This window comes from Accipiter gentilis, chromosome 29 (genome assembly GCF_929443795.1).
Source record: "Accipiter gentilis chromosome 29, bAccGen1.1, whole genome shotgun sequence".
NCBI classification, from domain to species: domain Eukaryota; kingdom Metazoa; phylum Chordata; class Aves; order Accipitriformes; family Accipitridae; genus Astur; species Astur gentilis.
In genome coordinates this window covers 10736717-10762245 of record NC_064908.1, presented here as the reverse complement: position 1 = coordinate 10762245, position 25529 = coordinate 10736717, and the positions used below count along the sequence as shown (strand labels likewise).

At 46.3% G+C, this 25529-nt stretch overlaps 1 protein-coding gene across 18 annotated transcripts in view; it reads right to left on the bottom strand.

The window, feature by feature from the left end:
• The window catches only part of EHMT1 (euchromatic histone lysine methyltransferase 1), a 124187-nt gene that overhangs the window by 27004 nt on the left and 71654 nt on the right, over window positions 1-25529 (bottom strand). For 15 of the 18 annotated variants that reach the window (XM_049832217.1, XM_049832227.1, XM_049832222.1 and 12 more), the window contains exons 3-13: window positions 24624-25180; window positions 21932-21973; window positions 14463-14640; window positions 12918-13054; window positions 11836-12024; window positions 11069-11149; window positions 8901-9021; window positions 7083-7214; window positions 5018-5163; window positions 2161-2304; window positions 369-595 (exon numbers count right to left, since the gene is read on the bottom strand). In XM_049832217.1, coding sequence (XP_049688174.1) covers window positions 369-595; window positions 2161-2304; window positions 5018-5163; window positions 7083-7214; window positions 8901-9021; window positions 11069-11149; window positions 11836-12024; window positions 12918-13054; window positions 14463-14640; window positions 21932-21973; window positions 24624-25180 — 1954 coding nt within the window. The remainder of the gene's footprint in view (window positions 1-368; window positions 596-2160; window positions 2305-5017; window positions 5164-7082; window positions 7215-8900; window positions 9022-11068; window positions 11150-11835; window positions 12025-12917; window positions 13055-14462; window positions 14641-21931; window positions 21974-24623; window positions 25181-25529) is intronic. The other 3 variants (XM_049832230.1, XM_049832216.1, XM_049832231.1) reach the window with 3 other exon arrangements.

Sequence of the window (25529 nt, the reverse complement as noted above, 5' to 3'; positions counted from 1 at the left end):
CTGCATTTTCATCCTCTCTTTATACTTGTGCCCATTGGTGCAAGTCAGGAGCTACAGCTAGGTACTGCATGAATTTCCCTGTCACTTAGCAGACCTGGCAACTTCAACTCGTTCCACTATTATTCCATTCCTAACAATAAGAGGAAGGAATGGTTTTAAATCCTGAACCCCTCCTATCTTCATAGCTCACCCTGTGGCTGCTGCGCTCTTCTCCAACACAGCGAGCAACACAAAACACACTTGCAGATTCCTGCAGCTTTCAGAGCTGGACCAGAAAGCACTTTGCTCCATCAGGAAGAGAACAAGCATTCAAGTGCAAAGCAAGGTCTGGCATGAGGTTTGAGATCACCACATGCTCCCAAGCTCACCTCCCCGTCGTGGTGTCAGCTCTTCCCTCCACAGCTGCTGGTTTCTGCTGCTCGTAGGTCAGTGACACCGTTGAGGTTGTGTCTGCTTTTGCTATTGTCACCTCCTTTGCCTTGGAGGCCTCTTCCCCGCAGTGTGGGCAGTAGCTCATGTCGTTAACCTGGGAGGCACAGTTCTTGTGGAAACGGTGGGAGATGCTGCTCTCCGGCTGACACTCCATGAAAGTGCCCTAAAAAAACCACATAGAAGAAATTCACACCTTGGTCACTACGTGCCTTACCCCTTCTACATGCTTCATCCGCAGATCTCTTAAATACTTCATTCACCACCACTCTTGTCCCTGGCGCTTCCAATACAGTAAGCAAGCACTGCCACTTCTTTAGAAGAGAACAAAAACCAAGGTAACAGGGGAAAAAACTCACTTGGTTAGGGACTGCAAAGCAAATTTTTTAATTGTGTTTGGGAAACAGAACCAAGAAGTCCCAATTTCCAGCTCTTTCCTCTAATGCTTGAAGTTCTTGCTTATGTTCCTAGAAGTGCCAGTGTACTGTAAGGACGCCCCCAAAACTGGAAAAGAAAACTTCAGACGTCTGTGCTGAGCGAGCATTTGAACTACCTAACAAAGCTGTGCACAAACCATCCAAGGACCTACATGAATGTAATTAAATCAGCTGTTAACCCCAACATAACCTAAAGTATGCAACTTCTCTGCTTGGACCAGCCCCATATGCTCTTTAACCCTAATAAAGTGGCTGACTGCTCATTCAACAAACTTGGGCAACTTTTCTTACAATTATTTTCCCTTTCCAGCAAAGTCCTTCAAACTGAACTGAAGGTACCCCAGAATTCATCGCCCTGTAATATTAGTGCTACTTGAAGCCCTACTGTGTTCTGTGTTACTAGTGATGGATAACACAGACAAACACTCCCAGGTTCACCTGTGTGAACTACAACACATCCCTGAGAGATGTACGAGCATGTAAGGAAAGGCTAGTTAAAACCCACTCTTCTCCTGAATTCACGGTCCTCCCAAGCAATCTAATTAACTCTATTTCAGCTTTGCAAAAATGCCTTTAAGTGTTTTGAGGATTTTATCTTTTAAATGATCTTTGACTCAGCATGAAAGCCCAGGATGGCTCCATTTATTACAATAATGCTTGAGACTACTGTAGCATCTGTCATTGAGTCATCTTGAAGAACACTAGCATCAGACAATTAAGCCTCCTCATCACCCCGTGAGGCCCTCAAATGGTGTTTTTCAGCTTTACCAACAGGGAAACTAGGACGCTGATGACTTAAAAGACTGGACCAATGCTATTAAAAGCCTCGGTGGCAGAGGTGGAAGAAGCAGCAGGAGATCTCAAACACTGCCTTGTTCCAGTGCCATCACTCAGGTTTCCCATCTAAACCATCATGAGCCGGTGGGGCAACACAAATGTGCGTACAGAGATTCATTTACAAACCAGCTAATACAATTTTTGATGAGATTGATCTGTACAGAGAAAGAAAAAAAACCCCCTTGTTCCAAAGAAATTCCTACGGCAAGACTTCCACCGTGTGAAATCCCAGAGAAAACCCTTCAGTAACACCCCTTGGGGTCTCCAGGAAGATAAAGGTGACGATTCCAGCTACCCTCACACACATTCATGTTGAAAACACCACCTGATGTGCTGTGGAACGAGGTGGAGCTGATGCCAGGAAGTCAGTAAACCCCTTTAGGTACCATCTCCACCTTCAGCTCTTCCAGCTACTGCAACAGGTACCCCCTTCCCTAGATTGAGAGCACGGACTTACTGCAGTGCAAAAGTATCCACAGCCAGGGCAACACTGGTGTTTCACCATCCTCCCTCTATGGTCCTCACACAGCACCAAAAGCTGGACTTTGTTAGACGGGCGCATCAGTTCATACTTAACCACACTGTTTGTGCATCGGCCCAGCTGGAACAGGAGAAATTAAAGGAAATGAAATTACTGGAGACCAAAACACTCTCTGTGCTTGTGCGGAGGAAGATTTTGCACACTGCCTTGATGAGCCCTGGCTTTTTCACAGCAATTCAGATGTGTGCCAGATAGCATTAGCAGTGCAGCAGGAAGCTGTGAAAGCTGCTCTCACAGGAAGAAACGCATCATTTGCTAACTAACATGCATGTGGACCCCGAGTCGTTTGTTCCTTGCAAGAAAAAAAATCGTAACTGGAAATACGCAACAGCCAAGCAGCGGCAGAAGGGGCAGTCCCATGGGCCTGACTCACACAACATACGCTCTCCTATTGCCAGGAAGAGCGGGTGTCGGTGACCAAGAGAACAAGACCATACGCACTAAATCTTGTTACTGTTCAAAAGTATAAGTCACAGGAAGATAAAGGGAAAAATAATTGCTCTTCACTGCCAGCGAAGTTATCGTCTGTACTGGTTCCAGCACTGGCCCCTGCCCAGACCACAGGGATGAATAGCCAGGCTTTCACGAGAGCTCAGCTAAAGTCACATTTTGAACACATTTTCCGAAGGATTTCACCAATCTACAGCTCTGGGCTTAAAAAGCTATCTTCTCATGCACCACCTTGTTCTGTTAATGACAACAGGCTCCGTAATTGGGGTTCACTTTTCCCGATCAGTGTTACTCGTTCTGCTCCATCAGAAGGATCAGCACTTCCTTCTGCTGCCCCCATTCATACATCTATGACATTCTCACATCCCAGTTGCCACCTGCTAGCATGACGCAACGCTGTTTGGGTTCTGTAAGTTCCTCTTGATAATAACCTTGCTTTTCCCAGATGCTTGGCAAAGGACATTTATAAAATACAAATATAAACGTGAAAGGCTGCTACAAGGAAACATCCCTACCGAAATCTGCGCATGGTTTACTGTGCGCTGCCACCATGAGCAGAGCAGTCAGTCAGAAGGACAGTGCCTGCTCATCACCAACAGGCTGTCCCTCTGGTCTAGCTAAGGTTTGATTTGCTGCTTTTTCTCAACAAAACTAGACCTTCTCTCTTATTTTTTTAAACTCCACTTCTACAGAATCAACACCCCTACAGAAAAAGAAAATGGATTTAACCTAGGCTCATCATTCACTCCTAGCATCTCTGATTCAACTTACCCAAATTCCAGCTGCAAAGTCTACCTGTGGTTGTGACGCCTTGGCTAGACTGATCACCGTTAACACACAGAGCCCAGAGGTTGCAGGGCTGGCAGGAGAGGACCATTGCATTGATTTTTACTTGTGAGCTGAGGAAATTTGATTAACACCTGAAAAGCTGCACTGTCCGTGTGAGGAAGTCCCTGCATTATTACATCATGCTATATTATTTGTTAGAAACTCTAAAAAAAGTACGAAATGATTAATTGCTATTTTCCAACCATTAGAGAGTGCAGCACAGTGCTCGTAACTATTTATAACATCCTCCAAGGACATGACAGTCTGGAGAACCCACTATTCACATGTATAATATTCTTATAACATCTATGAGTCACTTATCCCGTTATGAAAAAGTATCTAACATAAAACATGGCCTTTGCTATTCCTTTCTCTGATTTATCCAGGGACAGAACTGTCAAATCACCATCTACATGAGAAGGAACTCTTTCAAATACCTTTTGTTTATTTAGAAACCCTGGGGTCCCCCTCTCTCCTACAAGGCTCCAGGGCATTCTCTCTTTAATGACTCAATTTTGCCATGCTTTGGAAATTCCTTTCTCTATAGGTACCAGCATGTACTAACAGAAACAGAGCTGGGCTGCAAATCTGATTATCTCTTTCTCCCTCCATCCACACTTCTCCTGGGATCCTACAGGAGAACTAGGGATATTCTCACTCCTTATCCTACTACCGGCAAGTATCAGAGCACTGCAGTGTGACTGCAGCTGAGCTGAAGCTTAAAAGAAACCCAAGTGCCTCCCAGTAAAAGGACAGTCTACTGAGTGTGTTCCTGTTCCGCAGTCTCACTTTCCAGACTCTGGGAAGGAGTCACTTCTGCCACTTACTTCCACACTTCTGGAACCAGGAGACCCCAACTAGCCCAGCTGTGATCGACTGAAAGGCATCGAGTGCAATCGTTTTCAGTCAGCCAGACCTGGAGGCTGCGCAGGGCTGCCAGGACATAGGAAGCTTTGTAACAGAAGCCTCTTGAGGGAGGAGGAGGGAGGAAGACTGGGGCAGACTGAGCCGGCGGAGGGCATGCCAAGTTCCCAAAACTCAAGAGCTGGCTACAGAAAGGTTTGCATCAGCTCCTTCGTAGTCAAGGAAAACCATCTCCAAGCTTCCTCTGACTGGATTTTCTCACTTTGATGCATGCTAATGTGTTTTAGCCCACTTGGCCTGAAGCATGTCTGTTACATCAACTTGATCCAGCTGCACAGGCCAGGACAATCGGGAGAGATCCACCCAGCACCTCTCCAACTGCAGACCACACCACCACTGCCTCCCTTCCAAGTGGCTTCAACCCGACTGTGCAATACACGCAGAGTGCTGGGGCCCTCAGCTTAGCGAGCGAGGTGTTTGCCCTGCCATGTCCACACACCAGTGGGTTCCCAGTCTAGCAGGCTGCAGAGCCCCTGTGTGACCCGACACACGTTCCCAGCACAGCTTTTTGTTCTTTGTGTCTTTGTCCTCAGCAGAAACGTCTGCGAGAAGCTGAAAGACAGGCTCCTACCTCGTTATCAACACTCTCCGTGGCCATGCACTGGTTGTTGGCTAGCGTGGTGATCTCTCTGCTTTTGGGGGTTTCCATTCGACAGCTACAGAGGGGGACTTCCTGGAGACCATCTACTTCCATTGCTTCAGGACCATTGGAAAGACCTGGAGTACAGAAGACCAGTAAATCAATTCTGAAACTCTCTTCCAGGAGAAAGGATACAGTCCATCAACACCACCCATGTCCTCTGGCATCTTCCCATTCCATGTCCTGAAATGCTTTCAAGGCATTATCTAAACCTGGCGAAAAAGACCCCTTTCTTACATCAGATGGAGTTTGCAAAACCATCCTGTACTTTCCTAAGTCCAGCCACGTTACAGATGACTGTGCTGAAATCAAGAACAGCAAGTTAAGAACAGTTTACTCTGAGAAAACCTCAACAAGGAAAAACAACAATGAGGTATGGATTTTTTATCAGCCTGTCTCTCCGCCCCACCTGCCCCACAACACTGTGCTCTGGCACCAGAAAATTTGTAGGAAACCACCCAGAGTTGGAAATTTGAATAGTTAGTGGAGTGATAAATAGAGAAGATCAGGAAAGCGCGAACTTCTATTTGCAGAGGCTTATTACACAGATGGGAAAACAAAATTCCTGGGACTGTTTGGTCTCAGCCAACCAACAATTATTTATTTTGGAAAGAGAACAAACCAGGGAAAAGAAAGCAGCAAGATGCTCAGATGTTCTTCCCTTCTCCTCATCTCTTTCTCTCAGATTTTGAACATTTTCAAATCTATTTAAAGGTGGATAAAGGCCTTTGAGGGGGCTCACTGCCAGGTATGGGGGCACGGCGTGAATGCTCCTCTGGATTCAACTCAGTCACTAGGTTACCCATAATTGCAAAACACTGGGCTAACGACAAAGGGGTTGCTTCTAGTCCTACACTCCTATTCTAATCCTACACAGTCATAACATCTCTTTGCAATGTTTTCAATACAGAAGCAAACCCTCACACATTTGACTTTGGATCGGTTCACCCTGAAGCGTTCCAAGCTTTCCCTACCCAAGCCTGGTATGGGATTGAGTCTCAGTGAGAGGGAAGCATGCTGCTATTTTTTAAGCTTTTGAAAGGAGAGTTATTTTGCTGCAAAGTTTCAAAGATTAACTTCATTGCTAAGGGAGATCCCTCTTTAGCTTCCCTGGCAATGGCAACACCACCCCCCCTGGCGCAGCATCCTGCCCATGCCTATGACCCTATCAGCCGAAGCTCAAGCCCCTTTCATCTTATAAGGAATTTCCTTTAGCCAACAGGTTGCAAGACCAAGCCTAGAGGAGGGATGGGATATTTCAAGACACACAAGCAGAGGGAAAGTCCTTGCAGTTTTCATGTAAAATCCTGTCAAGATCTTAAAGGTTTAAGAGCTTTCTCTAGGACTGCAAATCACAAAGCTCATTCCTCGCCTTCTGAGCTGTCACTTTCATAATCTTTTTGACATCCAGAGGCTCTGGTGAAAGCATCCCTCGTCCATCCTGACCCTCCCTTGGTGGCGAACACTCCCTCCCGCTCTTTGATGTGCCTCTATCGAAAGAGCCAGACAACCTTTGAAAGCGAACGAGCAATGGGGGACAGACGGCCGGATCCAGGTTAGCCAGGAGACACTGGATCCGAGGCAAGTTCAGCACTGGGAACAGCAGCCGGGGGCGAGCACCCAGGAACCACCACCGGTCCCCCCTCTTCCCGGGGCTGAACAAGAGGATCCTGCGGGGCAGTGGCAGCGGTCTGGGGAGATGCTACATCAGCATCCTTCAGGGAACGGAGGGGAGCTGCCGAGCGGGCCGGGCCGGCACCTCGGACCCCTCGCTGGGCATCCTCCCGAGCCACCGCCCTCCACCCGAGCCGGGCTCCCCATCCCCGGCCCCGGCCCCGGCCCCGGCGCCGAGGCTCCCGGCGCCGGGCGGGCCGGCCCCCGTAGCCGCCAGGGGGCAGCCGGGCCCCCGCACGCCGCCCCGGCTGCGCCCGGCGGAACAAAGCCCCGGCCCCGGGGCCCGGCCCCGGGCGCGCTCGGCCAGCCGGCTGCCACTCACCTCCCGCCGGCGAGGAGAGGATTCCCTTCACCCGGAGATCCAGGGAATCCAGGGACACCTCCATGTACTCCATGCTGTTCTCCTGGCCGGGGCCCTCTCTGCCTCCCAAGGATGGTTTATAGGCTTCGGCACCTAGATGGAAACACACACGTATTTACACAGCTGGAAAAAAAAAATAAATAATAAAATAAATAAATCGTGTGCAAGCACGTGCGGGTGTAAGGGCCATAGTTAAGCAAGCAGGCTGTATGCAGGCTCCTCAGAGAGGCCATGAGTACAGATGCACGTAGAATTATGAAAATGTAACATCTGGGCATCTGTGGCACGACCGATCTCTTCTTTCCTTCCCTTGTCTGATCAGACAGATTTTCCGCTTCCACTCAGGTAGGTAACAACAACAACAACAAAAAAGAATAAGTGAGACAAGTTCTGCCTCTGAAAGGCACACCCGCCTGCTGCCGTACTGCATCGGCAGCACAAGCTTCAATGGCACAAGGAAGGGATGAAACCAGGGCTCAGCGCATCCTCCTGTCTCCAACCTGCTGCAAAGGGCTCCAGGTACACTCCGGCCAGGCAGAGCAAACCCGCTAATCATGTACATCATGAAGAGGACGAGGCAGGTGACATTCAGCTTAATGGGAGGGGAAAAAACATAAAAGCCAAGTTCTGGCTCTAAGTGAACAAAGCTGCTGCTGGGAAGAGATTGCATGGGGACCCCTCGCTGAGAAGAGATTGCATGGGGACCCCTCAGAGCCTTCATGGGAATTGGCAATCTCTTCACACTCCCTTGGCTCCACTTTCTCTCCTGGTTTGCTTCTCCCACTCTGGCTTGGCCAAGAGACTTTTGTTAGTCTGGAAGACTGGCTGCCACCTTTATTGAAGGGGCAGAAAACCAGTCTGCATCTGAAATGAAGAAATAGCTATTTGCTCTGAAAGTGATCAACGGCGCCTACTTTGTCTGGAGAAAGGGGCTGCCTTGGGAGGAAGAGGAGCAAGCCAGATGACTGACAAACCCCAGACACAGACCAAAGGCTCAAACGTGGTCATTTAGCTCAGAAGTAGCCACAAATCGGCTGATAAGAAAATGGCCTGCTTGCAAATTAGCAAGCACAGAAGAATAAACCCTTTGATGGCAATGGATGTGTGAAACCTTAATAACAAAGCTGAAGGCACAGCTTCACTTCAGAAACTACCCATTTTTTTTACCCATGTTGTTACCTTTCCTGCACTCCTGACTCTCCCCAACCCACAGCTTTCAGAAGACATCTTCTTTTGAGTGCTGGGTAACTCAGGTCAAACAAGAGTGACCACCTGAACGACATCCACACCATGAGATGGGCCAGAGGTAGCTCATTACAAACATTGCAGTGCTTTCAGAATAAGCAAAGACAACCTGAACATTCCATTCAGCTGGACAAACATCCATACAAAAGCAACTGAGCATCACTCTGGGGTGTTCTTCCTTTCCCTTCTCCATCTCACCACACTCCCTGAGCTCATGGGACATGATCCACATGGATATGAGTCTACAAAGTCTTTTTTGGATACTCTAAAACAAAGGGAGTTCAGGAACAAAAAAATATTCCTCCAGCATGCCAAGGATAAAGCCACCTCATATGTATTTTGCTGTTAAAGTGTGCGCACCAGCAGCTACTGTCAGTGAGATGCAAGTTCACACCCTGGTTTATCATACAGCCCATCCTTGTAGAGGAAGAACGAGCCCTGCAGACAGCCACTGCCTTATGGGCCTCAGGTCCTTACCCCTCCACCTGGAAGGCTAATTTCTGTGTAGTTAAGGAACAAAACACAATCAGTTACCTAGCACACTGGCTTGTTTCTTTTTATTCCTCCGTCTCCTCTTGCGGGTGGGTTTCAGCCATGGACTGTCTGTCTTTCCTTTCCTCTTCAGCAGCTTCTTCTTGACACTGGACTCTGAGCTCTGAATAACCAGAGAGGCCACGTGCATGTAAGGCATGTTGGCATCAGCGTCCCCGCAGTCCTTTGTGCCCATGCGAAAGAGCCTTCTCACAGCTTGAGTTATGCAAAAAGGCCTTAAGGACTGGGGGTTTGAAATCAAGTAGTGCTAAGATGTCTTTATAGTGCCAAAAAGGAAACACAAGCACACGTGTGGGTGTATTTCCTGTCATTTCAGTAGTGCATGCTTCACTTTCTCTTCCATGTAGGCTCTTATACCATGCTCGTTACAGTAGTAGCCGAGCACCTCCACGCAGCAATGCAAGCATGCAGGCACACACACAGTTTTAGCTTCTCCCCAGAAAAACTGTGGGTTTTTTCAAACTAAAATATTCACATTGCTCCACAGTGATGCTAGAAAATGTCAACAAACACCTGCCTTGCACCTGAAGAGCCACCTTACAGGGTTCAGAGGGACCCAGGGGAATTGACTCTACAGCAGCAGACCAGCCCCCTCCCCGAGCAAGGTACAGGGTAGCAGGGACTAATCATGCAGCAAATATTCAGACACATACATGAATCTAAACAGGGTTTGGGTTTTGGTTTAACAGAAATACAGTTGTCTGGGGTGGGTTTTCAAAGCCAACATCAGAACAGGGAATCAGGCACTCCAACCCTGTAAGGCAGTCTTCAACGCATCGATCATAAAATTCACATTCAAACTGAAACTGTCAGCTCCTGATGCTTACCCATCTCCCACCAAAGCCTATGAAAAACCTCCTGCTACCATTAACAGTGGCTGGATCACGCCCTACCTTCATAGGAAGCCGATGCTGCACCATGCCCTATTATCAAAGTGAGCGAAGCCGGGCAAAGGTGGCGCTGAGCCCTGGCTCTCCGGGGCAGCTCTACGGCGTGTCTACACTGCCCCTGATAACCGTCCCTGAGTGTGGGCTCGGTTGTGCCCCGCCACGTGGCTTACACCAATTGCATCACTCTGCTTGTGGGGGAGAGGTTTGTGTTTGAGCCAGTCCCTGTCTGGGGAACTGACTGACTCACCAGATATGAGCAGAGCAAAAACCAGTCTCTAGGATGTGGAGATATGACTTGGGAGTTTGGACTTGACTGCAAGCTCAACCCTTGGTTTGAGCCAATGCTACAGACTGGCCTCAGCTACCCATAGAAAGGGGCAGGCTACACAGCCCCTGCTGCTTGGTCCTCTTTGGCTCCTGTAGTGCCAGAGCACAAGGAACAAGACCCTAAAGAGCTTCAGTGATTCACTTTGTATAATGATTTCTACCTTCAGCTCAAAACATCAAGAAAATGAAGCCAAGCATTTTCTCAAGGTGACTGAAGAGTTGGGGTGCCTTAAATGTTGGCTCCTCAACTTGAGATGCTGTTGAAAGGGAGCAAAATTTTTAAGTAAAGGGGAGTGTGGGGGACAGAGACAATCAATGAACAATAATTTAAATAAAAAAAAATAATTAGGTTCTCTTCACCAGCCATCTAAAAATAAAAAGTAAAAATCAGCAGCAGCTCGTGAAAGTCTTGTCCTAGCACTACACAGACAAGCCCCTAGGGAGAGTGTCTGTCTGTCTGTGTGCTATTTGTTTGTCTCCCTGATAAGAGCTGCTCATCTGGTACCATGAGGTGGCATGTCAGATCAATGTGAATTCAGGCTGTGGGCTTGGCCAATGGATTAGCGAACAACTCCACTTGAGCTCCGAAAAGCTGTGCAGAGCTTCAGATTGTTCAGAAAACATTGCTGGCTCCTATAAGCACCCTTAAATATTTCTACTAACATTCAAATGATTAAAAGTAGTCAACACCTTGTTGAAATCAACAAACAAAAGCCCATTAGTTAGCATCAGAGAGCAATTAATGGTATCACGGATCAGGGTTAAGCACCTTGTGGAAAACAATACTCTCTGTGTGGGTGGTTTCAGAGTGAGTTTTGTCAAAGAGACATGAAACTACACAGCTTAGCTCACTCTCTTTCTGGCAGCAGTGCAAAGGGGAAATTATTATCAATAGGACAACGGCTGAAAGACACATTTAGCAGCCAGGCTTACCAAGTCAGACTCATCTCCATCTTCCTCCTCCTCCCCAGACTCTCCAGACTCTTGTTCCTCCTCAGACTCAACATCATCAATCTGCAGCCACCATTTGCCCAAGAACAGAAAGAGTCAGTCAGGTCAGGTCTCTGAAAGCCGGGCATTCCCCCATCATCCTGCTGTGCCCCTCACCCAGCAAAGCATCCCCCCCCTCATTCTGCTGTGCCCAGCCCCAGCCTGCACATGCACTAACAGAAATTCCTCTCCAGGACAATAACTCTAAGGCTGTTAGCACCTGCCATGGTACATCCATGGGGATGGTACACGGAAGAAAAAATTCGACCCCAGAAGAAAGCTTTGCAACCAAATCTTAACTTCCTTGATTATCTAAAACAAGCCTCATGTCTACACTGTGTACCGTGATTTGGGAAAAAAATTAACTAAAACAGTTTTAGTGCTTTTCTAGACTGACAAGCAAGATTAGGAAGACATCTCTTACTGGTTCAGTGAATCCCATAGCTAAATGCAGTGGGGATTCTGCATGTATAGTGGACCACAGACTTATGTAGCATGGCTGAAACTGGGGGGTAAGTGGGGAGACTCTCACGGGTGCAATGGGGAGCATGAAATGGTCATAAAAATGCCTCACTACTACTGCTGCACTTTCTGCCATCTGTCAGGCTAAGAAAAACCTAGAAATTGTCTCAACTCGTGCCACTCCTATCCCACATGTACAAGCACATCCCATCCCACTCCTTCAAGTCCTGCACAGGGCATGCAAATACCTTTCTGGCATTGTCTGCATCAGATGCGCTGTCTTTAGAGGTCCTGTTATCATCTGCAGGAAACACAGCTGCCTGTTCTGCTCCATGATCATCCTCCTCTTCCAACTCATCTGAGTCTTCCTCTTCAGAGTCTACATCTATGCTTTCCCCATTCACATGAGGGCTGGCATCACCCAGGTCCTTTTCACTCTGAAAGTCGTCCAAGCACATGAGCCACAAAGACAACATCAATCCACAGGACAGAACAGCTGAATCCATGCCCCTGTGCTAGGGGCCTTAAAGCTGCCAGAGGAAAGCTGGCTATACATCCCTCCAGAGATCTTCAATGCTGCCAGCAAAGCTAGCCTGAAAGCCTGCCACGTCTCACCTAACCCTGTCAATCTGGGGACCAAGGAGCCACGAGGAGTCATTCCAGACTCACATGGTTGTACAAGGCATTAAGGGGAGGAGGGCTGCTGGGCAGAAGCCTTCAGACAGACCCCTGCAGTCTAATTCAAACATGGAAGGGCAGCTCCACCAAGGGTGCAAGAAGGTTTGTAGGGAATGGAAAGGAAAGTTAAAACACAGAGGGATTTTCACTCCACTCTATGAAAACCTAGCACTGTTCTCCTTGCATTCAAAGACCAAAACTTCAGGTCATGGGTTGCAGCAAAAGCAGAATTTGATTAGGAGTGAATCCCTGTCTAAATCTTTTTAAGTAACCAGTTGTTTTGCTGTACAGCCTCAAGCAGCAGCACTAGCCAGTCACCTTGAGGACACCGGAACAAAAAGGTTACCACACAAGCTATGCTTGAAATCTCTCCAGTTCCACAGGACTCATGGGACAGAAGGGGAACATTCACTGGAAAACATTTGTTTAAGAGCTGGTATCTGAACAGCCACTCTCAAAAAGCCATTTTCAAGGCAGCAAGGCTGCTATGGGCAGGATGCTGTTGCCAGAGAGAAGACATAGACTCAGAACAGAAGATGCTGACCACAAAAAGCCAGCACATTCCTGCACCTATACATGGGGTTGGTGTGCCAGAACAAGGGACGTGTATGGTGACAGTAAACATGACCAGTGGGCTCAGCGCTCCCCTTACCTTGGCACCCACAGAGGAATGAGTTATGCTCTTAAACATCTCAATCATTGTTCTCTGTTTTAACACTTTGGTCTTTTTCTTGGGAACCAGGCTATAGGTTCCCATTCTCCGTTTTTTCTTCCGAGATACTGCAGCAGCTGGAAAAGAGAAGCAAAAGAAACCCAAAGTTTGCTCAGGAATGAAAAGAAGGGATAGAGAATAGAGGCTGTACTGGGGGAAAATCATACTTGAGGGCACGATGTGAGAAGGCTTCCCACTCCAAGTAATTTATTTGCAAGTCAACCAAAAGATGACACACACACACACACATGTGCAAACACATAAAGAGCTTTTTGCCAGTGTTGCAAACCCACCCAAATTCTGAGTGTCCTCTCCATGCTCCTTCTGGCCCCTACATCACTATACACAATATCAAATTTTTAAATTAGCCTGTGTTTGGCAGTATTGCTGATGCTGAAGGAGGCTGAATAGAATCCAACTTGCTCAAATAGATATTGCAAGGCTAGTAATACCGACTTACAATGAAAGCAGTCGCACAATGACTGAAGAACACACAGGGAAAAGGTACCTTAAATAAAGAGCCATTTGCCATTTAACCTCAATTCACACCGACTATGGAAGTTTGTTTGATTCCTTTCACTACTTTGATCAGGTCTTAATTTGTTAAGTCTCCCTCCTGGCCTTGTAATCAAATCAGTCATCACACCTCACTGCCTGATGCTGTCTTTGGTGAATGCACATTAGAAGGATGCTTAGTGCAGGCTCTTTTAAGAATAGCATACAGCAAGGAACAGCCAGCCTCAGCACCAGTATTACCATTTACAGCTGTACAGCCTGTTCCTTGAAAGCATTCCTTCATCCTCCGCTATGATGAAATTTCATCAAAAATCTATGAAGAGACCTCTCAAAAAATCTGTTAACACAATTAAATTTATTTACAAGGATGTAGTATATGGTAACCAGTTGTTGTAGTGATATACAAAGTCCCTCAGAATTGATAGAAACATCTTCAGAGTATCACATAAGAAGATGGGGTAAAAGTGTCTCCTCTCATACCAAGTTTTAGCAGAAGAGTGATCCTCGGTGTGGTGGTGCCTGATGGAGCACACCTACCTGCCCATGCCGCCTGGGAGGGACCTGCACCTTGTGAAACAAGGTGGTGCAGGAAGGACTGCATGGCAGGTGCTCCCTGCAGAGCAGAAAACTGGTGAACTTCACTTGGGAGGCTATTTCAACAGGGGACTGCAAGAATGTACCCTGTACAACATCCAGAGGTGACCAGGAAGGATTCCAGAGGACACAAGCACCAGTACAACAGCCACTTGCAGGGAAGTGGCTAGATGAAACGGTGTCTGTCAAACAAAGTCTATGGCAGCAGCCCTACTGATGCCAGCAGGAAAGGAAACCCTGAAGGAGATTCAGTTGCAAAAAGGTACCAACAAAGGTTTCAGTCCTTGTTAACCCACCTCATCTCCCACTCAACCACACATACACACACGCTTGGGAGGTGGGTGCTGCTAGGGATTTTAACTCGGTTCTTTTTACCTGTCTGCGACTTCGTGGTGGCCACATAGCTCTGGTTCTGAGGTAGTGACTGGTGAAGGCCCGGGAGAGAGGGCAACGGCAACGGCTTCCCAAACTCCAGGATGTTTTTGTTGCCTTCCTCCTTGGATTCTTTTTGATCTCTGCTGTCTCTCCCATCTTTGGGGTCTTTACTTGCATGCTGGAAAACAAAATGCAGTTAAATTGAGCCTCTGCATTAAAAAAAAAAATAATCAGAAAATAAATTTAATTCCCTTCTCTCAAGCATAAGCACTTTCATTTGAAGACAGGACCACACATTCAAAGCAAAAGCACACAGCACCTCCTCTAGCACATAACTTTGCCTAAAGACTGCAAAAAAATCCCAGCCTGCTGCTACTTCACTTGTTGAAGGCTGCTGCCTTTGAAGGTGAAAGGCTACCTTGCAAAGGCAGAGCAGCAAATCCAAAGCAACTGCAGATAATAAAAAGGATCAGACACTATTTACACAGGCATTTGGTTGGCTCTGGAGAAGACGAACAAATGCAACAAATACACCTATTCCCTGAAACATGCCTCGAGTGTGGCTGTCCCATCAAGCATGGACGAGAACAGAGTCTTGCAGAGACGTTTTGGAAGAGCAGGCAGCAACGGGAAGGGATCCTTCCTTTCGGGGAGCATTTGGCACAATCAAGTCTTAGCAAACTCTCCCACCTCCCACCTAGCACACAACAAAACATGGGCAAAGAAGGTATTTGCTTGACATTGCAGGTTCATCTACAGTGCTGCCACTGCTGCAGCAAAGACCTGTCCAAGCTCACTTTAAACCAGCTAGCGTAGGTACTCCCAACCTAGCTGTTGCTATGCCAAACACAGGGCAAGCTACAAGCTCCTACTGAAAACCAAGAGAATTTTGTAGTTGCTACTGCACTCGCTGTTGCTGGAGCCAGGTTCCCCGGCACCAAGGCAGCTTGAACCCGCTCTGGTTTGAGCGTATACTCAATGCAAAGTCGCATCCAGCACCTTTGGTCATGAAAGCAGGATTCCTACAGCTCCAGGTCCCACAGCGTTGCGCCTTTTGTGGCAAGGCAACCACTGTTATTAACAGAGAGTGGGGTAAATGCTGCCGCTCTGATTTCACATTTTACACCGGATTTGCCCTCTTATGTATTTAACAGATGACCTAGCTGCATCCACACCTCTCCATACATCTGTCCACTCAACTGTCAAGTAGGAGGCAGGTTTGGCAGAGATGCTCCAGAAAACCAAGAGCACAGTTAGCAGATTACAAGCTCAGTGGTGGCAATGTTTTAGTGCTGCTCCACTTGCAGGAAAATACTTCTTATGGGACTTCTGAAGCAACAGCTGAAATATCAAAACAGAAAGAGGAATCCAGGCAAAAGAAAGAAAGGAATAAAAAGCAGCAAGCAATAAAAACACTCTTTAAAGTCCAGGTTCAGATAGGCACTCTTAGACACTGCTTTCAAGTAATATGACCTTGTGAACAAATGGGGAAGCAACCAATTCTCCTAATTACAGCTCTGCCATGTGCACACTGCTCGCAGAAAGCAAGGACTCGGTCACAGACAGAAAAGCTGTAATGATAATAAAAAATGACCTGCATAAAAAGGCCATTAAATTGCCAATAATTCCTGCATCAGGCCCATAACTTACGGCTGAATTGCCACATCTTTTCTTAAAAGGCATCTAGCCTTGGATTAACAATTTCAAAGACGACAAATCTACCATATCCTTTGATATGTTGTTCCAATACTTAATTGCTCTCACTGTCAAATAATTAAATGCATTATGCTTTTTCGACTAAATTAAAAAGCCCTGTATCAAAAAAAACCCTCACTCCAAGTAGATACTTACGGACTATGACCAACTACTATTTTTTTTTTTTTTTTAAACCTTCTCATCAATAGGTTTAATAGAATGAGCAAACTAAGTGTCCACAGGTTCATTTTCTGGACATTGGATCACTCCTGAGACTGCTCCCAGTTGTTCTACCCCTCAAAAAACGTACGTCAGGAGTGCTGGGCACAGTATGCCAATAATAGTCTCAACAATACTATTTATACCTCTTAAAAGTCCCTAGTTTATAGATCTAAAGGTTAACGGTAACTCTTGGCTACAGGATTATTCTGAGAATTTCCAAGTCCCCTGGAACATCTACTGCTTTCCATTTTTAACTTAAAATTAGAAAAGTGAGCTCTGGAGAGGCAGATCTGACGCAGAGCTGCCTGCAACAAGTGTACATAAGGGCTGCATTTTTTGTTCTTTAAGTATAGGTTCTTGCAACTGGTCTCTGACAAAACGTGCTGTTACTCCCAAACATCAAGAATTCACATTCAGACCATGCCAAACTGTTTGGAAGAACATAATCAAATTTTAAATGAAAAAGTAGTATGTTATTAGCTTGGGGTTTTTCTCTCCCCCTGTAATTACAATATGGAAATAAATTAAAAATCTTCAATAGGGCTGCATGACAACTGTTAAATGTGACTTTTTCATGGCAATTCCAGTAAAACGTTTTTTTAAATCAAATTAAGCCTTGTGAGATCTGGATTATTACTTGGAGGCATATACAGCAATGCTAAAGAACAAGCATGCCCACAGAGAGGTGACCAGATCTCTCAGGAAGCCTGATGGCATGGGAAGCTGAGCAGGCCAACAGTGAAACTTATATATCTCTCACACATGTGTGTACATATATAAAAAATACTAAATCTAAGAACTGTAATAAAAAGTATGAGCAAAGATTTGAAAGCACTTATACTCAGTTTTCTCACCATCTTGCTTCATTCTTAGCTAGATAAAAGTTACGTCTTTGCTGTTATTAAATTTTACTCTTCCAGCAAGTAGAGTATTTGGTGGATGAAACTTTATTCTTTTCCCATTCTAACGTCTCTCAATTCTACCAGTTCCATAAGTTGAGCCTGTAGGTACAGCCCATCCTGGTCTCCTACACTGAGCTTTTATGCTCTGCTCTATCTGCTCCAAATTTAAACACTCCCAGAAAAGAGGCTTTGCTAATCTAGCACACTGGTCTGCTGGGAAATTTCTTCCTTGAAATCCCATCACGCTGCCCAAGACCTGGTTCAAGCATACCTGGGCCCTTCCTCACAAAGATATTCTGCATCCTTCGCTGCCCAGATTACAACTGGCACGTCTTCCTCTCAGCAGAGGAAGGTGAGCAGGTTCAAATAAAAGAAACAAAGGCAAAAGACAGACTGTGCATTTGGGAGTGGGGCAAGTGGGTGGTAGACTATTTGGGGCACAACAGACTCCTTCCAAAGCAAAAAAGGGCAACAAAAAATTACAGCGATCCATTTAAAGACAAAGCTCACAGATCCACCCACTAGCCCCCAGTGCCATCAGAGGACTCCTTAGAACGCTGCACATCTATTCAGTTCCAGCGAGTTTCCTGCTAGGGAAAAGGCCATCCAAGGAAAACCTCAGATGAAGGTTTCTCCTGCAGAACAGGCAGAGCAGATACCTCCAGCCCTGCCACCCCATGCCCCAGCCAGGGGCTGGTAGGACCCAGCTCTAAGTCACCTCTGTGGGCTCTATGGTCACTGGCACAGCTGAGAGCAACTAATGCTCCCATCACATGCCACCTTCTTCCAGTTTTATGATGGATGGGTTCCTCCTGCCCTCCTTGTTCCTCGCACAAGGCACAGCATCAAGCAGGTATCTACGAAACTGCTTACAGCTCAGTATCCATCCAAGCAAACTCTTGCTTCTCAGCTTAGGGCCTCTCTTACCTTTTCCCAGCAGAGGACACACGTGCCAGTAAAGCACGAAGGGGGCTGCAAATAGCAGGTGCTTCAACGAACCCAACGGAGATGACTGCTAGTCAACATCTACTCATCCAGTCTGCCGTGACAAATCCTAACATGTTTCTGCTTTGTTTCCTGAAGAGCCAGAGTCCTCCGCTAAAGGTAGAAAGTGCCAGACTGGCAATGCTGGAGCACGCACCAGAAGCGACCATGCCAAGAAAGCAAGGCACAGCTTTCAGTGATTTGTTGGGCATGGACTGATCTGCCAAGAACACTAACGAGGCCATGCACGCTTTGAGTTACCTGCATTTTAACTAGGCAGACTCCTATGCTCAGAAATTGGATGAAGATCATCCTCCCTCACTTAAACCAGCAAAAATTCAAGAGAGCAGAGGTGCTTTCACCTAACACAGGCTCCACTGCAAACAGCAAAATTAGAGGCAAGAAACACTATTCCTGACCCTAAATAAACTCCATTGCTACGTTATCCTTGTCCAAAACAGCCACAGCCTTTTCTTTTTTCCCCAATTATATGTAACAGTCAAGCACAGTTTTCATCTACAGTTTTTGAGAAGTACAGTAAGGAGAATCCTGTGCAAAGGCAACTCCAGGACACAGTTTGAGCTCCCTGTGTTTGCACGTTGTCCTAACCACCACACGTGTGGGCCACTGGCAGCCAAGGACGGACCAAAATTGATAGAGAAAGAAACTGCATCACTCAAGTCTTCATTTCTTGCAGCTTCTCATTGGTATCAGCTCATCCTATGCAAAAGGTTGTAAAGTCACTATTTCATGTTGGGCATTGCAAGCAATAGTCAAGAAACTGAAGAGATGCTTGTGTCTGGAAACAGGAAAAATGGGACCACAACTATGTCCGATACCATTGTGAGAAAAATAGTCAAGAAAACTACTTACACTGGGAAAAGAACACAGTATTTTATGTGTTTATAAAAATTAAACTCAAGTGCTTTTTACATTTTAATGGCAGCAACCATGTTTCTATTATTGGCACAGAAGTCCCCTACAGCAGCAGGGAGAAGTTACTAAAAACAGCAAAAGACAGAATATCCTCCCTTTTTTTTTTTTTTCCCAAAAGCAAAAATAGGGAACAAACCTTACTAATTAAACCCCACGTTGGTTCAACAGACCGTACACGGCATTCTTCCCACAGCCCAGCAATTAAGAGGTCTTTCCATTACCAAAGCAAGCAAACTAGCAATAACCAAAGAGAAACCAGACCAGAACTCCATCCGTATGTTGGTGCAAGGACACTGGCAAAGGTCCTGCAGGTCCTGCCTCAGAGCCAGGCAGCTTTGAAGAGCACCACAGAAGGACTGCCATTCGCTCCCAACACCTGAAATCATCTCCAGCTTAGACATACGAGCTGTTTTATTTATCTTCTTTTCAGGACCTTCATCTCTGGCACAGTACGAGCTTGAAACCAAAGCCAACTAGCCAGGAGGACTAAACTAACTGCACTGCCACCAGGCAACACAGCAGCTGTCACGGAGCAACCCCCTTCTCTCCATCCATCACGCAAAGGGGTAACAAGATTTGTAGCAAGGCGCTGCCTTTGAACAGCACAAAGCAGCAGCTCCCAGGGGTATTTGCTTCTAACAACTGGTGAATGATATTTAAGCAAGAAATATCAATCCGCTATAAAAAATTTATCACAAGCGGATGACAGTGCCTGTAGGAGCTGTAATGGTGCTATTCTCCCTCTCCTCCACTGCTGCAGAATTATACTTTTCACTACCAAATTTCAGCACAGCTGCTGGGCGATCCTGACCACTGCCTAAGCCTTACCTTGGAGCAACAAAAAGAAACCTGCATGGCTTTGGTCTTTAGATCAGAAAAGCTGCAAGGCCGATCCACCTATTAATGCCCTTTTATCTGCAGATTAACACGCGCCCTTTAGAAGAGGGATTCCGGTGTGACTTGATTACAATTGCACTGATTTGTGTGTGGTCACATATCTGCATAAAATCATAGTGGTTTAGGCTGCCAGGCAGACTGTGTTTAAGTGTAGATGTTCCTAAACCAAGCTACAAACCTGCATTTAATGGGTTTCTGAACCAGCATCGTTCAGAGGTGTGAACTCTGCAGGGTCAGCGGGACAGACCCCACTCCTTGTCCTTCTCCCCTCCTAGATCGAGCAGCTCCAGGGGAAGGGAGTGTCACACATCCATCAGAATGAAGCAGGGTAGCTCAAACCAGTTTCAATAGCAAGCCTCCTGACAGAAATAGGTCTGCTGGGGACCTGGGACTGGGACTATTTCTGCAGGCTGTGGTCAGCAGCTGGGGCAGCCACCTTCAGCTGGCGCCGCTGTGACAGCAGCGCGAGCACAACCAGTTAAACATAAAATGAAAAGTACAGCACAATACACATTCACTTTTCTACCTCCCTCTGCAGTAACTCCTCTATTTAAGAAGTCCAATGGTAGTCTACGATCTCATCACTCCTGATGAGATTTTCCATAGAGGATATTTAACTGTGGCCAACCTCACTCACATGGATTTCACTGTCCAGTCCGCCCATACACACCTGGGTACCTCTCTGGAGAGAGTCCTTGATGGGTGCACCTTTTAGGTTCAGACAAGCTGACAGCAGCACTTGTGATCAGATGAGGATCCCTATTTCACTGTGCCATGTACTCTTCTTTTTATCCACCACCACCCCCAACCCGGCCAGGGAGACAATATCCCCATCCCCATCTCCATCTCCATTAGGACCTGCCCTTTGTTTTGAGTTTTCTGCATATTAGAGGGTCTGAGCCTGCTGAGCAATCCCAGATGCTTGCAAACCACCAACTGCCACCTGCCTGGCCCTGAGAGATGAACACAAGATGTTCTTAGGCCAGGAGCTTCTGCAGAGCAACCCACAGACCACGTCAGCACACTGCCACAATACTGCTGGGCACTGACACGGAAAATAATACTTTGCAGCAACAGCAACACCTGTGTGCACAGAGAAAGAAAGCAGCTTACCACGCCTGGGATCAGGTATTTAGTGGCAACGCTGCTTAAAGGTATAGTTTGATGAATATTGGTAGAAACACCAACATACATAAGCATACTCCTGCTCCAAGCTCCTCCTTCCTGCCCAGGCTTTGTTTCCCCCAGTTAAATTGATACCCTACATTTTGGGCTCACACTGTGAATCAGGCTTAGATACTAATTTCACAGATTTTTGTGCTATTTCTTCTGACAGTTCAGTTCCCCTGACCCAGTCCTCTGCACAGCATAAAAAAATACTACCAGAGACACACACCTCAAACTATAGCCTCGTGGTCACCAAGTAATGAACGGAAACATAACCTGGGATTCCCAATTCAGCCATCTGCTCCTTCTATCTCAAGAGATAACTATGGGATGCTTTCACTACCTTTACCATCCTTTATCCCTTCCAGACACGGCTTAGTGATGTTAAGCTCAGAAACTGGAGTTTCGGAGCAGGAGGGGCCTTCTCCAAGCACAGGACACAGACACACACTTGCCCTTCAGTCTGCTGCCTGGCCCTGGAAACTTTTGGGTTCTTAATAGGATCGTAAATGGATTGGGAAGGAAAGAAAGATTCTTCCAAAAGGTGCAATGCTTGTGTTACTGCACTATTCAGAAGGGGAGCAGAAACTATGCTGTCAACAACTCTTCTGAGGTCTCTGTTCAAAAACCACCTTAACATGCGACAACATCAATTAAAATTGTCACCTGTTTCAGATTCAGCTTCGATCCCAATTCAGGAAGCAAATCCTAAACAGAGAAAAAGCTGGTTAAATTTGTGAGAAAATGATCTTCTTTCTTTCAAAGACCAATCCACATGTGCAGGAAAAGACTACCAGAGTCCCCTGATAGCTATTGGGTTACAGAAAATAATTTTTTGGCCCCAGTGGGTTTCTGCAGGAGCCGCGAGGAACAAATGATTACACTTTGCAGGCAACAAAATACCTTCCTCCCATCCTCCCAGGCAGCACAGGTCTGCAAGAACAGTCTACCAAGAAAACAAAAATGCTCTAAAAAATATTAGCAAAGAAAACTACTGTGTCCTGTAACATCAACTTCTGGGTGATTTCCACAATTTATTTCCTGGAATACAGCACCTGCTATCATGGTGTTTTTGAAGGAGAAAAGGTGTGAAGGTGGAGGCTGGTACATGAAAAGTTACTGCAATGCTGTGCTGATGAGCCTCTTATAAGCAGCTCAACAAAGAAATAATCAGGACAGAAAAATGACAACTAGCAAGGATTCTGCTACTCAAAAGAAAATAGCATGTAAATTCAAAAGACAATGGGGAAAAATTAGGTAGTAATTATCAGGAAGGCTGAACAAAACAGATGTTTTATTGTCTTGCAGAAATGAGATCAAATCTTGGGTTCACATTCAGATGCAGAGGCTTGAGCCGAGAACATAGGAACAGCCTCTTCTCACCATCCTTCTTGTGAATTTTGTTTCTCTCTCTCTCTATTTTAAGCCCAAGGAAAATGGCCAGAGGTGCTGAGGACAAGCTATGTACTTTCTGGAGTGGCCCAACAGCTGGAGGCTTTGGTTTTTGAAGCCACTGTTACTGCGTGAGCAAATAACGATCAACAGCACCATCACAGCAACTTGTGTAACGGAGCGCTGCAAGCATTCACAAAGGTTGCACACAGCTTTCTAGAGACAAACCTTGAAGCCCAAGGGGTTGCATAAAAATATTCTTCTGATGTATCATAAAATATGAATGAGGAAAACACTCCCTCCTAACCTAGCAGTCATCTTTTAGAAGGGAATTGCCTCTTTCAATTGCTCAGCCCCAAGGGATCTCTCCCTGTCAAATTCCACATGGGTCTGGGGGTTTGCCCGACCTAATTTAATTGCACAACAGGCTGCTGGAGGAAAGCTGCAAGGCAGTTTCAGTTGTGAAGCCTTGTTTGGGTAGGAGACAGCCTTATGCGAGATTTTCATCAGGCTGCATGTATTGCATCTGGGCTTCCCCCAATTGCTAGCCAGAAAACACAGCAGGGGTGCGAGAGTGAGAGAATTCAAATGCAATCAGGGGAAGACAGAGGGGAAATTAGTGGTTTGGGAGAATGGTTGGGAAATCGTGGCAGGCGTGGTTTCTGCCCTACTATTGAGGCTGGGTGCCCACGAGGTTTGTAATCGTGATGTGCTCTTTGGACTCCCACCTGCTTCCGGAGGCACAGGTGGTGCCGCAGCCAAGGGCACCTTTCCCCATCTGTGGCTGGCTAGGTGCCACCCATCTTTTTTATTTTCTCTCTTCCCCTGCTCCAGACCACAGCAATTCACAGCCTTGAGACCTCCGTGTCATATTATTGCTGTGCTGCAACACGTGGGTGACATCTGAGGATCACTTTGCATCTGCTTGGTCCATAATATGCTGGTAACTAACAGCAATCCATTGCACCGACATTTACAAAGCTGCAGCAGCTTCCCATATATTTCTGGGTGTGACTCACATTGCCAAGCAGGGGTCTCAATCCTTTCCTTGACCGAGGTGCAGGGTACCTAAAAGCCAGTCTCTCTCCATCATTAGACATAGCACAATGATAGGATCTAGCTCATTGTAGCTAAACAGAAAGCATCACAAGGCTGGAGACCAAGTGCTCGCAGTGGAGATCTGCCTGTTCCAGTATCTATTCCTTACCTTTGGCAAAAGGAGCAAAAAAACCCCCAAAGAACCAAACTTGGCCAATAACAAAGAAAGGCCCATTACTGTTCACCCCGCTATGAACACACCAGATGACTTCACATCTCCCTTTCCCCCCTAAAAAAAACGCAGAGCTCTGTTTTATTAAGTGATGATAGATCCAACCCTAAGGATTCTGGAGTGAAGGCTTCTGAACAAGCTGCATTACTACAGGCAACATACAGAGAGAGAGAAAACATCATCTGGTTTACTACTATAATGATACAGCAATGCAATCAAGTTGCTTAACATATCAGTTTCTTGACAGCTTCCAAGCTTAGGAGAAGCCTCAAGTTAACATGCTATGCTTAATTTCCTTTGGGTCGAACTTATAAGAAATCTAATTTGTTTCACAAGCAGCTCTGGATTTCAGCGGACGGCTGATGAGCAATACAGCCAAGAGAGAAAGACCATTTAGTGTCTCACATACATCTGCTGGTGAAGGTAATTGATCAATTATATATTTAGAAACACATTGGGGAGGAGAGCTGATGGTGGCCATGTGACTCTATTTTTAACACCTCTGTCTCTCTGTAGGAAGAGAAAAAATTAAAATAAATATATATATGTATAAAAAAAGTACATCAATCCACTCAGTGGGACACCTCTGAATTACACGTGTTCCCATGCAGCAAGGTATCCCTCTCATGCACTCAAAGAAAGGCAAAAGCAATCACAGCAGCAGCAGCAGCACTGACTGCTGGGCATATACGTTACCAGGCTAGGGGTGGGTTTAGGCATTGTCTTCCGTGCTCTGTGGACCTTGACTTCAGCGTTAGCAGCGGTGGCTTTTTTAGCATCCATGTCCTTACTGCCCTCCCCAAGCTTAGTTGGCATCGTGGCTTGCATCTGAGAAAAGGAGCCCACAGTTCTCCCTTTGCTTGCTCCTCCTGGAAGGGTTTTTGCAGCATGGCCGGTGAGAGAAGCAAAGGTGCTGGTAGTCCTTAGAGGTTGCTCCTGTGCCATCTGCTTGGTTAGAATATATCCATTGCTCCCTGTTACAGAAGTCTGTGTGAAGTCATTAGTTTTCATATGGTTTTGCTTCCCAGTCTCACCATCTCGTTCAGAAATACCATTTTCTGCTATCCTATTTAATTTAGTACTAGAGTCCTGCTGGCTCACTTTTGTATTGTCCTGAGTGTTTTTAGCTGGGTTTGGGTGGCTACCAGCTTCACTGTGCTCACAGGAACCGTTGGTTTCACCGTCTACTGCCATTTTTGGTTCCCCCGCTTGCTTTTCTGTAGCACTTTCATCTGCAGCCATGGCATTAAACCCTGGAGAAAGAGGGAGGATAAGGAGGAAGAGAGGAGAAAGAAAAGGGTCACAAGCAGTATCAAAACTCCAAAGAGAAGGTACAGCTACTTACAGTGGCTAACGAAGAGCAAACCTCTCCTCCAGAAAACTGCTTGCTATATATATATATATCTATATATATATATATATCTCCATTTAGGTTGCTCACTCACCTACCTGACCTTCTTGTCTGGATCGTCAGATGGTAAAAATTGGGGTGGGTGGCTCACTTGAAAGCAGCGCACTCATTCTTACTTGTCTCTGCTGCAGATGTGGCCATTTATTCCCAACTATGGACTTTTCAAGGTAAATATTATCTTTAGCTTTTCC